We start from the raw sequence: 12,915 nt of genomic DNA on the forward strand, positions 1-12,915 counted from the left end.
TAAAAGAAGGTAAGCATGTGGGTAATAGCAGCCACCGGATAGGTTGCACTGCTCTTAGGCTACTTCAAACGTGGGCTTGTACTGGCAATGAAAGCCCTTGCTCAGAGTAGTCTGATTGGCTGAGTACTCTAACCATGGTGCTAATGTGGGTCATAGGAACCTTCAAAGACAAAATAATGAAGGAACCAATTTTTGAAGATCCGTTGCTTTTGGTTTGAAGATGTAAGTAGAGGCAGTTCTGAAAGAACTGATACAGTGACAAATGATTGGCTGTGGACTCTGTGCATGGAGCGAAAGGCATCACATTATTTGGAAGATTGAAATGGGATTTGGAGTAAACAAGGCATTACGTACTGGGGCAAAAACAACATGAAAATGTAGTTTATTTACCTCACACTGGTTTGTCCTCACTTAAATGGAACCTTCCTCAAATTAGGTCGTGTACATTTCAAGGACGAGTGGCTGAGGTAGAGACTGTACAACCTCTCCCTTAACCCATTCACAGGCTGACTTTCGTGCTCCGCTTGTTCATGGGATCAAACAGGGGTTATATCTTGGACGCCAGAATAAATGTCACAGTTGTGGGGTACCTAACCACTTTTTTGAATCTGCAGTAGATACATTCACAATTAATTTTCAGCAACAAAAGCTGTGTGGATATGAACTAGCACGGGAAACTTTACTAAACAGAGAAAGTTAGCTTTAAGTAGCAGAAGCAGTGGGGAAGCCATCTCGCAAATGTCACACTCTGTGCCGAGGTGTGAGAGGTACGGACTGAAACCACAACTGTAAAAGGAACACACTTCTGAGGAATACAAAGCAACAAAGCGTTGACTGGGACGTAAAGTGGCACCATCTTAGTTTCTGGGGCTCTTAAAAATATAAAGTTGATTACACCGTTTTTAGCCTTCTTGCATGGGGTTCCAAATTGGGAGTATGAAGCAGCAAATATAAAGAGTAGTAAGTATACTTTTTGAATGTTTTGTTTTACTTCCGATTAAAGTTTTATACAAATTATCAGACCTTGTTAATAGTCTTCATATTACAAAAGCTAACTTGTACATTTGGTTTGATTAGCTACAAAATAATGAAGCTACAGGAATTCCATCAGCAACGGCGGCAGCTGAATTGCTTCGGTTAGTCAAACGAGAGGTGAACCTGCATTTGAAAACTGTGTCTTTAAGGAAAAGGTGTTAAAAAATAAGTAATCATCCATCCTGAGAGGAAATGGGGAGATCAATGCAGCTATTTTCACATGGTTGTTTGTAGGAAGGAATTTCATTCTTGCTTTGTGTGTGGCTGTACATTAAGGTGCATTAACCAGATGAGACAATGGTCAGCGCGGGGAGAATCCAGTTGCAACACTGAAACCTACGACCGGTGTCATGTCCCATATCTGAAAGCACAAGAGAAGAGAATGAGGATTAGGTGTATTACTACATGAAAACACAAGCACTGACAATGTCAATAGTCAATAGTTTTGGCTTTTGTATAAGCATTTGAAAGTTGTTGCCATCATATGCACAGGTACACACACCTTTTCGTAATTGTAATTGTTTATTCATTTATAGTGCGCCCGGGCCCGTGGGCATATGGGCGCGTTTGCAGGTTACATAGTTACGCATGACATGGAAAAAAGGTACAGATATATACACATAAATTTTGAGGCACACAGGTTACATGATTACGCATGATGTGGATGTGAGGTATATATATATATATATATATATATATATACATATATATATATATATATATATATATATATGGGATACATTACTCACCGTAATCGTATTTCTGATGCTTGCATCTGCTTAGATTCACATGCTGTGCATAGGCCGACATCTAGTGGAAGCTGCGGAGTATTACAGTTTGTTTTTCGAAACTCGAAAATGGGCGTCGACACAGGGCGTGCCAGTAATACTATCCCTAGTGTGACATCCACTGTACCCAAGATCCCTCACGCGTCTAGGATCCTCAGATTGTATTTTTTCTGACATGAGGTAGATGAGGAGTAGCGTGAGTACAGATAATCCAAGCAGATAGACAGAAAGGTAAGACTACAAGCCATCATGCGCCTTCTCTCAGAGGGGAGGAAGGGTGGGTCGCATGTGAATCTAAGCAGATACAAGCATCAGAAATACGATTACGGTGAGTAATGTATCCCTTCTGAGGCTTGTGGAATCTGCTTAGATCACATGCTGTGCATAGATTAGCGAGCAGTACCTGAAGAAGGAGGTGGGATGTGAGAAGGGTCATGAGCAAACAAGTGTCTTAGAACCGCTTGTCCCATTTGATTATCTGCCTTGGAATGGGTGTCAATGCAGTAATGCTGAGTAAAAGTGTGAATAGAGCTCCAAGTAGCTGCTTTGCAAATGGTGTCAAGGGGTACATTTGCAATGAAAGCCAGAGTGGCCCCAATGCCTCTAGTAGAGTGGGCTCTTGGCGTGAAAGGCAGAGTTCTTTCAGAAAGTGAGTAACACAGCTGGATACAGTTAATAATCCACTTCAAGATGGCACCTTTAGAGACACGATCCCCCTCTCTGCCTGTAGCTACGGAGACAAACAGTTGATCTGTTTTTCTTAGCAGTCTGGTCTTATTTACATAGTAGAGGACTGCCCTACGCACATCTAGGGTGTGTAGTTTCACCTCAGCCGAGCTTTGCGGGTCCTGGAAGAAAGCCAGAAGCTCGATGGACTGGTTTACATGGAATTTAGATATAAATTTAGGTGAGAACCTAGGGTGTGTGCGTAAAACCAGTTTGTCTTTATGGACAGTAAAGAAGGGATCTTGCACTGACAGAGCCTGAATTTCACTGACCCTTCTTATAGAAGTAATAGCTACTAAGAAGGCCGTTTTATAAGTCAGGTGTTTGAGACTGCTTTTATGCATGGGTTCGAAAGGGGGGCCCATGAGCTTGGCTAGCACCACATTAAGGTCCCACCCTGGTGGTGGGTTTGAAATAGGAGGGTGAAGTGTCTTTACTCCTTCCATGAAGGCTTTAACTACTGGTACTTTCCACCACGAGACTTTGCTATGGGAAGTGGTGTAAGCCGACAGGGCTGCCTGGTGTACTTTCAGTGAGTTAAAAACCAATCCTGCATCCAGCAGGTGTAGCATGTATGTAACAATAGTGGAAGGAGTGCAATCAACGGGGTTGATTGATCTACTTTGGCACCAGATAACAAACCTCTTCCACTTGTCAAAGTAACAGTGCCTTGTGTTTGGTTTCCTAGATTCTTTTAGGATGTCCATACACCTCTGTGGCAAATTGAGATGTCCAAACTCTATGACCTCAGGAGCCATGCTGCCAGGTTCATTGAGTTGGGTTGCTGGTGCACTGTTTGACCTTGGTGCTGGGACAATAGGTTGTACCAGGCTGGAGGTTTGATGGGCTCGCACACCACCATCCTGCGTAGGTGTGGGAACCACGGTTGTCTTTCCCACATGGGAGCAACTAGGACGAGCGTCATCGACTCTCTGTTCATCTTGTTCACCACTTTCCTGATGAGAGGAGTTGGTGGAAAAGCATACGCAAACATCCCTGACCAGTTCATCCACAGGGCGTTCCCCTGGGAGTCTGGTTGGGGGAACCTGGATGCAAATCCTGGGCATTGTCTGTTTTCGCTTGTGGCGAATAGGTCTATAGTGGGGAAACCCCACTGAGAGAAGATATCTTCTACGACCTCTCTGTGTACAACCCATTCGTGTTCCTCTGGAAGGGAGTCTCTGCTCAGAGCATCCGCTAGGGAATTGAGCTCCCCTGGAACATGTTGTGATGACAGGAACATGTTCCGTCTGAGTGCCCATATCCAGATTTTCTGGGCAAGCTTGGACAGATTTGGCGAGCGAGTCCCTCCTTGCTTGTTCAGGTAGAACATGGCTGTTGTGCTGTCTGTCCGGATTTGCACTGACAGGTTTAGTAGGTGGGGCTCGAACGCCTTAAGCGCTCTGAATACTGCCAGAAGCTCTAGCAGGTTGAGTGAGACCAGAGACCCTGAGCTGTGTGGTGGAGATGGTGAGCTCCCCACCCCGTCAGGCATGCATCTGTAGTGACTACTGCCTGTACCTCGGGATCGTAAAAGGGTTTCCCCTGTGCGAGATTCTCTCTTGTCCACCAGTGAAGGCTCTGTACCAGTGTTGGTGAAACAACCACTAGATCGTCCCACTGACCACTTGCCTGAGACCACTGTTTCGCCAACCATTCCTGCATGGGACGCATGCGCAGGCGCGCGTGGGGGACCAGGAGATCGATAGTCCTTTGAATGTTTGTCCTGCAGATTCCTGGGGTTTCCCCCGTTATGAGCCAGTCGTCCAGATAAGGGTACACTGGGATTGCCTCCCTGCGTAGGTGTGCAGCCGCCACCGCCAGTACCTTGGTGAATACCCTTGGTGCTGAAGCTATCCCGAAGGGCAGTACCTTGAATTGGTAGTGTCGACTGTCCACCTTGAAGCGCAAATACTTTCTGTGCGGTGGGAACATGGAAATATGAAAATATGCATCTTTCATATCCAAGGTTGCCATGTAATCCCCCTTTTTTAGGAGGGGGATTACCTCTTGTAGCGTGGTCATACGAAATATTTGGGGCTTGACATACTTGTTGGCAGGCCGTAAGTCCAATACTGGGCGCATTGTCAAATCTTTCTTTGGCACAAGGAAGTAAGTTGAATAAATACCCTTGTTTACCTGGTGTCCCGGGACGAGTTCTATCGCGTCCTTTTCTAGCAGAATGGCGATCTCCTCGAGGAGAATCTTCTGATGTTCTAAAGAGTGTACTCTTTGTCGTGGAAGATGGTTCCGGGGACGCTGCAGTAGTTCTATACAATATCCTGTGGATACTGTTGACAGCACCCATATGTCTGATGTGATCCCTTCCCAAGCCTGGGTGAAGTTGGAAATGCGTCCCCCTACTGGGGTTGCGTGAGAAGGGACCCTGAACTGAGCGTCACTGCTTTGGTGGAGGCGTGCCTGCCTTAACCCTGGGTAGACTGTTGGTTGTTGTTCCAATGTGTACCCTGCCCCTGGGAATAGGTAGATCTTCTCTGGGAATTTTGGCCGCGTGAGCGACGAAAATTACTATTCCCTCTCTGGTTAGGGGGTTTATTGGTTAACTGGCCAAGGGACTTGAGTGTTTCGTATTCGTCCTTGGCATTCTTCAGTGCGTCTTCGACCGCCTTACCAAACAACAGTTCGGTTTCCACCGGTTTGTCCAACAATGATGCCTGGGTTTCTGCCTTAAAACCAGACTGCCGTAACCACGCATGTCTTTTGATAACAGTGCCTTCCGCTATCAATCTGCCTGCGTTGTCCGCAGCGTCGAAGGTTGCTTTCAAAATGCAACCAGACACGGCTCTACCCTCTGCTGAAATCCGAGCTAACTGGCCCTTTAAAGGTTCAGGAGCAGAGGCTATGAGTGCCGCGACTTCTTCCCACTGATGGCAGTTGTAGCTGGCCAACAGGGTGGTGGAGTTTGCAATCCTTGCTTGATAGGCAGACGTTGAGGCTACTTTCCTGCCGAAACCGTATAGTTTTTTGCTCTCCTTGTCGGGAGGAGCTTCGGATGATGACAAGGGTGTTCCAGCCCTCTTACGAGTGTTGGTGACAACTAGGGAGTCTGGCTTCAGATGTCCTCTTATATAGAGAGGGTCAGAATGGGCCACCCTGAAAAGTTTTTCAACCCTGGGATTGACTGCTCTGGTGAGGTTCGGGTTCACCAGAGACGGATCTATTCTCCGCTGAATGGACTTAAGGATAGGGATGGTCTGGGCAACAGGCCTCCTTTCTCCCACCAACTCTTCTGCGAAGTCCCTTTCCTCCTGGACACCGTGGGTGCCAATGTGGAAATGTTCTGCTGCACGTGCGAGAACCTCGTTTAGGAGGGGTTGGTTATCGACCGGGGAGTCGGTAACCGGGCTTTCGTTCTCTACCGGGGAATCTACTCTGTATGTTTCCGGGTCCTCCTCTTCCTCTTCCTGGTCCTCATCATCCCCATAGTAGCCCGTCCCGGTTTGCTCTTCTATCATACCAAATTCTTGGTCCTCACAAAAGGAAGCCTCTCCTTGATACAGTGAGTATGGTCTTGCGTATGGTTGTACCTCGAAGGGTTCTGACCTCATCGGAGTTTCAAACCGGGGCTTCTTACTCGGGGGGATAGGATCAGTAGAGCCTGAGGGAGTCCCCCCTTGTGGATCATACAAGAGGAAATGTTCTGGATTTTTATCATAAAAATCTGCCAAAGAAGACATTCTTGACATGACCCTATCTATGTCTTCACTGGAGCATTTTTTTGAACTGGGGATGACTCTCTCAGCAAGTCTATGGGATTTATCTTGAGTAGCTTTGCTGGTTTTAGACATATCAGCAGACCTGGTCTTGTCTGTCTGTTTAGGGGGAGTGGTGTGTTTCACAGGTGTGGAAGAGTGCAAAGGTTGTTTCTTTTGCTGTTTTCCCCCCTCCCCGTGAGTGGAAAAATGTTTTCCCTGTCCTTTAGTGGCACCGGAGGTTTTCGACACTTGGCGTCGAGGATCGGGGGTGGTGTCCCTGTCCTTCGAGCGTGGGGCCTCGCTGGTTTTAACTGCGGGCTCCGACTCCTGGAGCGCGGCCTGGGGGTGGAAGTCGTCTTCGTGTTCCGACGATCGAACTTCTGTTAGCCTAGGGAGCGAGGCAGTTTTGGCAAGAGTGGATGATTGCCTGGAGTCATGCGGCGATCTTAATCGAGAGCGCCCAGAGGACACCGAATCGGACCGTTCTGTTTGTGCCTCTTTCCGAGAACTCGGCGTCGTCGAGTCTCGGTTGGACTTAGTGTGTTTAGTGTGTGTAGTATGTGAAGCGCTTGTGTCGCCGGGGGTCTTCCCCATAGCCGCCCTGCCGGACGACCTTCCGAGGTCGGGGACCTGCGCTCGGCTGTCTTTCGACGCCGTAATGCCCTCGCCGTCCGAAAGTACGGCGTCGCTGCAGTCGCTGAAGGCGCCCTCCGCTGCCACGGCCGCCTGCCTGGCGTGGTGGGCCCAACGCTTCGTCGAACGGTCCTTAAGTGTCTTAGGTTTAAACCTACTACACGCTCTGCAGTTCGCTTCAGGGTGGTCCCTCGGCAAGCAGAGATTGCACGTGGCGTGCCTGTCGACCCAAGGGTATTTGAGATTGCACTTGGGGCAGAATTGAAAAGGGGTACCCTCCATACGCACCTTGAGGCAGCGGGCTGTTAAGTGTAGAAAATGTATAAGGTATACCTATATACCAAGAGTGTAGAGTATGTACCACCCCCCACTCTCCCTACTTGCAGGGCCGAGGCCAGAGGCCTTCCAAGGCCCGGGCCGAGGCCAGCGGCCTTCCGAGGCCCAAGTCCGTCGTGCAGCAGCCGATGGTCGATTTCTTCTCCAGCCGGCGTCGAGTGTCGAAGTTCGACGTTGAGGTGGGGAAGGATGTCAATAGATTATTAAATAAAAACTTTAGCAAAAGTATGGCTAAGGCCAGGGGACTCCGCAAAATGCTTCCGACCGGTATGGCGGAAAAAAAAAATCTAAGGATCCTAGATGCGTGAGGGATCTTGGGTACAGTGGACGTCACACTAGGGATAGTATTACTGGCACGCCCTGTGTCGACGCCCATTTTCGAGTTTCGAAAAACAAACTGTAATACTCCACAGCTTCCACTAGATGTCGGCCTATGCACAGCATGTGATCTAAGCAGATTCCACAAGCCTCAGAAATATATATATATATATATATACAGATGAGATTTTGTGGTACATATTTGTGGCAGCAATGTACATATTTACAGCAAAAAATATTCCATTAGTTACAATTTCTTGCTTAGATGTGAGCAGCCAGAAGAAGTACAAGGATACGTGCGCTGAAGGTTACAAGTCTAGGGAGTGGAGCCATCTCTTGATGCTAGTCTTGAAAGAGTGGAAGGGCGATATGGCTCTTAATGAATAAGGGATAGAGTTCCATAATTGCGCAGCCAGAACTGGAAAGCTTGTGCCTCCTGTTTATTTTTTTTTTTAGTTTAAAGTTGGGAATTCTGAGGCTGTTGGATTGCGCTTTTATGATAGGTCGTGCTGAGGTGTGTTTGGTGAATCTGTCAGTGAGGTATAGAGGAGCCTTGTTGGAGAGACATTTATGCGTGAGGTTGAGTGATTTGAACTTGATTCTGTCATTTATGGAGAGGCAGTTGGTGGAGCGTCTCACGTGAGAGATGTGCTGTGTTTTGGGGATGCCTAGAGCTGCTCTTAGGGCATTGTTTTGGATAGTCGGGAGTTAATTAGTGTTGCGTTTGCTATTGCCCATGTATAGGGCATTGCAGTAGTCCACCTTAGAGAGGATTAAGGCCCTCACAATCGTAATACAGCTTTCTGTGGACCATAAAGGTTTACATGCATGAATCAGTTTGCATGTGTAATTAGTGGCAGAGGCTGTGGCGTTGATTTGTTTAATGAGGTTGAGTGCCGAGTCCAGGTAGAAGCCTAGGGTCTTGACTTCCTTAGAGATTTTGATCATAATTCCATCAATGACGACGGAATTGTATTGGGTAGAGAGTTTGGATAGCTTGTTAGTGGACCCAGCAATTAAAAGCTCTGTCTTTTCATCATTGAGACATAGGCCATGGGTGGCCATCCATATTTCTATAATTAGGTAGATTTTGTTAATCATGGGTACGTCTGTGTCGTAATCGCCTTGGATGGGGATGAGAATCTGGGTGTCGTCAGCATAATTGGTGTATGAGGCACCCAGATTGTCAAGTATGTCAAAAAGATGCTTTGTAAATATATTATCCAGTGTAGGGGAGACACAGGAGTCCTGAGGAACTCCGCAGGTAATAGGGACAGGGTCTGCTGCGGCGGAGGGTGAGAAGACTCTAATGGATCTATTTTCCAGAAAGTAGCTTATCCAAATGGTGGCTTCCTTGGAGAAATGGGCAGCTGTTGTGAGGTGTTTGCACAGGGCATTATGGTCGACCAAGTCGAACGCTGTGGAGAAGTCCAGAAGGAGAAGAGTGGAGGCTTCTCCATTGTCTTTCCGGTCATCTAGTTGATTCTTCACGTCAATGAGGGCCGTCTCTGTCCCATGTATAGGCCTGAAGCCTGATTGGCGGGTGCCCAGTAGGTTGCTGATCCTGTGATAAGCTTGAATCTGTAGATAAGCGACTTTATCAAGGATTTTAAGCAGAAAAGGTCCTGTTGTGATTGGCTTGTAATTGGTGGGGATGCTAGGGTCAAGGTTAGGTTTTTTTGGTAGTGGTAGTACCCAAGCATCTTTGAGATTGGTGGCTACTGAGCATGATTTGAAGGAGGAGTTGATGAATCTGGAGATGAAAGGAGCTAGGTCTTTGGCGGCTTCTTTAATAATGGGTACTGGACAGGTGTCCCCTAGACATTTAGAGGGTTTGAGGGAGGTGATGATCTTTTCAGCCTCGACTGTTGAGATAGAGTTGAATTTGAATTGATGACTGGGTTTGATTTGTTTAGTGGAGGTTTCTAGCAAGATAGCTTCTTGCGTATCTAAGGCAATCTTATGTAGTGTGGCTTTCTTAGCACACATTTTTTTTTGCAGCAGGGTAATTTTATTGCAGAGGGCATCTTGGATATCTGTGCACCAAGATTTGTTTTTGATGCAAGAGTCCCTGGGGGTGACCAGGGATTCCAATTCCCTTAGGATGGAGAAGATTTCTCTAGTGCTTGAGCTGCCTTTTTTTATTCTTTCGTTAAAAATGTCTTTTTTGGTTTGAATGATTTCCTTTTCATATTTATTAGCCAGGCTTATGGGACTTGTCTGTATTAAATACCCATTTCAAAAACATTGTACTCATAGCTCTCAGATGAGCCTTATTTTCAGGGTGTTCCCCTCCTTTTATACCCATTACTGTAATTGACCGTAATCATAATCTTTCAGCCTTTTAAGTGTTACAGGCAGTTTCATACAGGCTGGAACCTTCCCGCAGGATCCACAGCAGATGCATGAAATATCTGCCACATGATCTACCCTGCTTTGAGCAGCTTTCCATGTGCTCCTCTCTGCTTGGTAGCCTAAAGAGAGACTATCCTAGGTGCACCCATTCATTCAGAACTTTTGAAATAATTGACACCACATTATTTAATATGCATTTGCATAAAATGTCTGGTTTGGTAATAGTAGCGGCTATAACACATTCACAAACAGATGGTTTCTCTCTAAAACATTTCTTCCTCGAATGATGCAAACGAAACAGGACGAGGAAGCTAAGCTGTACTGACCAGCTCAGGTGAGCTAATAAAATAGAAACGGAACAGATGGTTTCTCTCTAAAACATTTCTGCCTCGAATGATGCAAACGAAACAGGACGAGGAAGCTAAGCTGTACTGACCAGCTCAGGTGAGCTAATAAAATAGAAACGGAACAGATGGTTTCTCTCTAAAACATTTCTGCCTCGAATGATGCAAACGAAACAGGACGAGGAAGCTAAGCTGTACTGACCAGCTCAGGTGAGCTAATAAAATAGAAACGGAGCATTGGATTGCGATCGCAAAAAAAGTCCACATCTTTTTGCATGTATGTCCTCAGCTGCCGCTCATCCTGGTTCTATGTCCCTACACCGACATGAGTTTTTTAAAAATAATTTTTTTCAACTAAAATATTTCAAAGAACTCCACAAATTAAAATGTTTTTATATTTGGGCATCCCCACAAGCCTTCTTCCCTATATTATAAACCCGACCCCTCTCAACCCCCACCCATTGAAACCCTTACCCCACCGCACATATATTTTGATTAGTTTTCTCAAAATAATTTAGTCAAAACATTTTATTTAAAAAAACCAGTGGGGAATGAATCAACGCGATACCGCTCACTGTAGACAGTGCCATGTCTTCCATCCCTTTCTTTTTGCTTGCTATGGATATGGCAAGTATAAAATACTTTCCATATTCTACCCAGTTAATCATAAAGGCCTTTATGCCAGCATAGCATTTTAAAAACGTTAAAACACAATGGCATATTAAAATGAAATGAGTAGAGCAAGCACCGGATTTAAAATACATTTTTACCAACACATGCTTTGTGCATGCATATCCCAGAAATCTCCAAAGTAATGTAACGTTACCTCTTTCACGGAGCAGTTTTATTGGATCCTGAACCATTTGTGAGAGCAAATTGAAGTCAATAGCCAGAGAGTATGTAATTCGCAGTTGGCAGCAGCACCAGAAGGAATGCCATTGTACACAGCAAATGTAGTTTGCAAAAGTGATGCTGATAAATTACTCCTCCAACACGTTCACAAAGCTCCCAAACATCTGGCCTGGTTTGTGCCCACTGCTTCACCAGTCATTTTACTTCCCCATCATCCAACATTTAACAGGGTTTCCCTGCTAGAGAGTAATCTTATATGACGGGTTTTAGATAACTATAACAAATATAAATAGCATCAAGAAGCTCACTAACGTAGTTCAATTGGTTAAGACACTGGTTGTGTGAATTGTTTTACTGTAGGGCAGCACACACTAATCCATCACAAAGAAGTAAGTATGGTCTACGGCCGGTAAAAGCCAGTTTTGCTCAAAGCCTGGGTGAGGGGAAATCGCGAGTGTGTGCGTGTGGTACTCTCTTTCATGCCTTAAATGGCAAATCTGACTGAAAAATAAAGATACAGAAGGAGCTTGAATACATGGTCAGTGACAGATGCCTTTTTAGTCCCAATGATCAAGGCTGGAACCTCTAGGTAAAGGCAAAATAACTTATAGTTTAACCCAGTTTTGAATCAGCAAATTCACATGGCACTGACAGCAGGTACCGATATTACACTACTCTCTTGTTTTATTAATATTGTAAGCATTAAACTCTGGGTTGGCATGGGTCTATGACCGGCAAGTTGCATGTTCTCTTGTTTTTTTTTTAATAAACTTTATTTTATTTTCAAGAGCAGGTTACAGTTACACATAAGAGAAACAGTGTACATTTTTGCCTTTGTCGTTCTTCCTTTCAGTTCTCCTCTCAATCGTCCATAGGCTCTTGAGTTTAACATTTATAACTCCCCTACTTCCCCCTTTCTCCATTTACCTTGTCAGTACTCGGTTAAGCATGAACCACTTTACTCGAAAACATTCTAATGCCTTGCAGGCAATGTCTATCCTCTAGGGGGCTTGCTTGGTCAAAGAATAGCAACTTTTCGCAGGGTTTTAGGCTTAAAGTACACTTGTTCCCTGTCCTCTGTAAACTTGTGGAGGGGCATCCACGTGTTCAGGTATTTTTGGTATGAGCCATATGCCAATGCTGTCACCTTTTCCATAGCCATGACTCCCCATAGTCTCACCCACCACATAGCCACCACCGGCCCTTGTTTGTTTTTCCATGCTTGCGCTAGGTTAATTATGGACACACTCAGCATATGGGTGATGAGGGTGGCTCTATTTCCAGTGTTTGCATAGCTTACCTCTACTGCCTCTCCCAGCAAAACTACTGCTGGATCAAAAGGTAGCTGTACCCCAATCACATCTTTAATATGACTCAATTTCTTTCCAGTATGTCTCTGCTACCGGACAGGCCCACCACATATGGATCAAGCCCCTGGTTTGTCCACAACCCTGCCAGCATGTTGAAGGGTAGCTTGAATTAATGGAGTGCATGCGTTGTGGTGTCATATACCATCTCAGACATAAGTTATATGCCGCCTCTTTGATCGGAACACACTTTGAACTTTTTGCGGCTTGGCACCATATTTGGCTCCAAGTCTCCCTGTTATTGGTTTCCCCACATCTAACTCCCATTTTCACATGTATGGTAGGATTTCTTCCGGATCCGACCAATACATCAGCCAGTAGAGTATCGACACCCCCTTCTCCAGTGCCCCCTCCTTCATAGTAAGTTCTAGTCCCACTGGGTCACGGGATGCCCCCTCTCTTACTTTTGTGTTCGTAATCCAGTGCCTAATTTGGGCATATCGAA

General features: G+C 45.7%; 1 protein-coding gene across 2 annotated transcripts in view; it reads right to left on the reverse strand.

The window, feature by feature from the left end:
- Window positions 1-967: 967 nt before the first annotated feature.
- The window catches only part of WDFY1 (WD repeat and FYVE domain containing 1), a 1,420,223-nt gene continuing 1,408,275 nt past the window's right edge, over window positions 968-12,915 (reverse strand). The window contains exon 12 of one of the 2 annotated variants that reach the window (XM_069618156.1): window positions 968-1,396. In XM_069618156.1, the coding sequence (XP_069474257.1) occupies window positions 1,337-1,396 (60 nt within the window). In that variant the 3' untranslated portion in view covers window positions 968-1,336. The remainder of the gene's footprint in view (window positions 1,397-12,915) is intronic. The other variant, XM_069618157.1, reaches the window with a different exon arrangement.

This window comes from Ambystoma mexicanum, chromosome 10 (assembly GCF_040938575.1).
Source record: "Ambystoma mexicanum isolate Mex_15411 chromosome 10, UKY_AmexF1_1, whole genome shotgun sequence".
NCBI classification, from domain to species: domain Eukaryota; kingdom Metazoa; phylum Chordata; class Amphibia; order Caudata; family Ambystomatidae; genus Ambystoma; species Ambystoma mexicanum.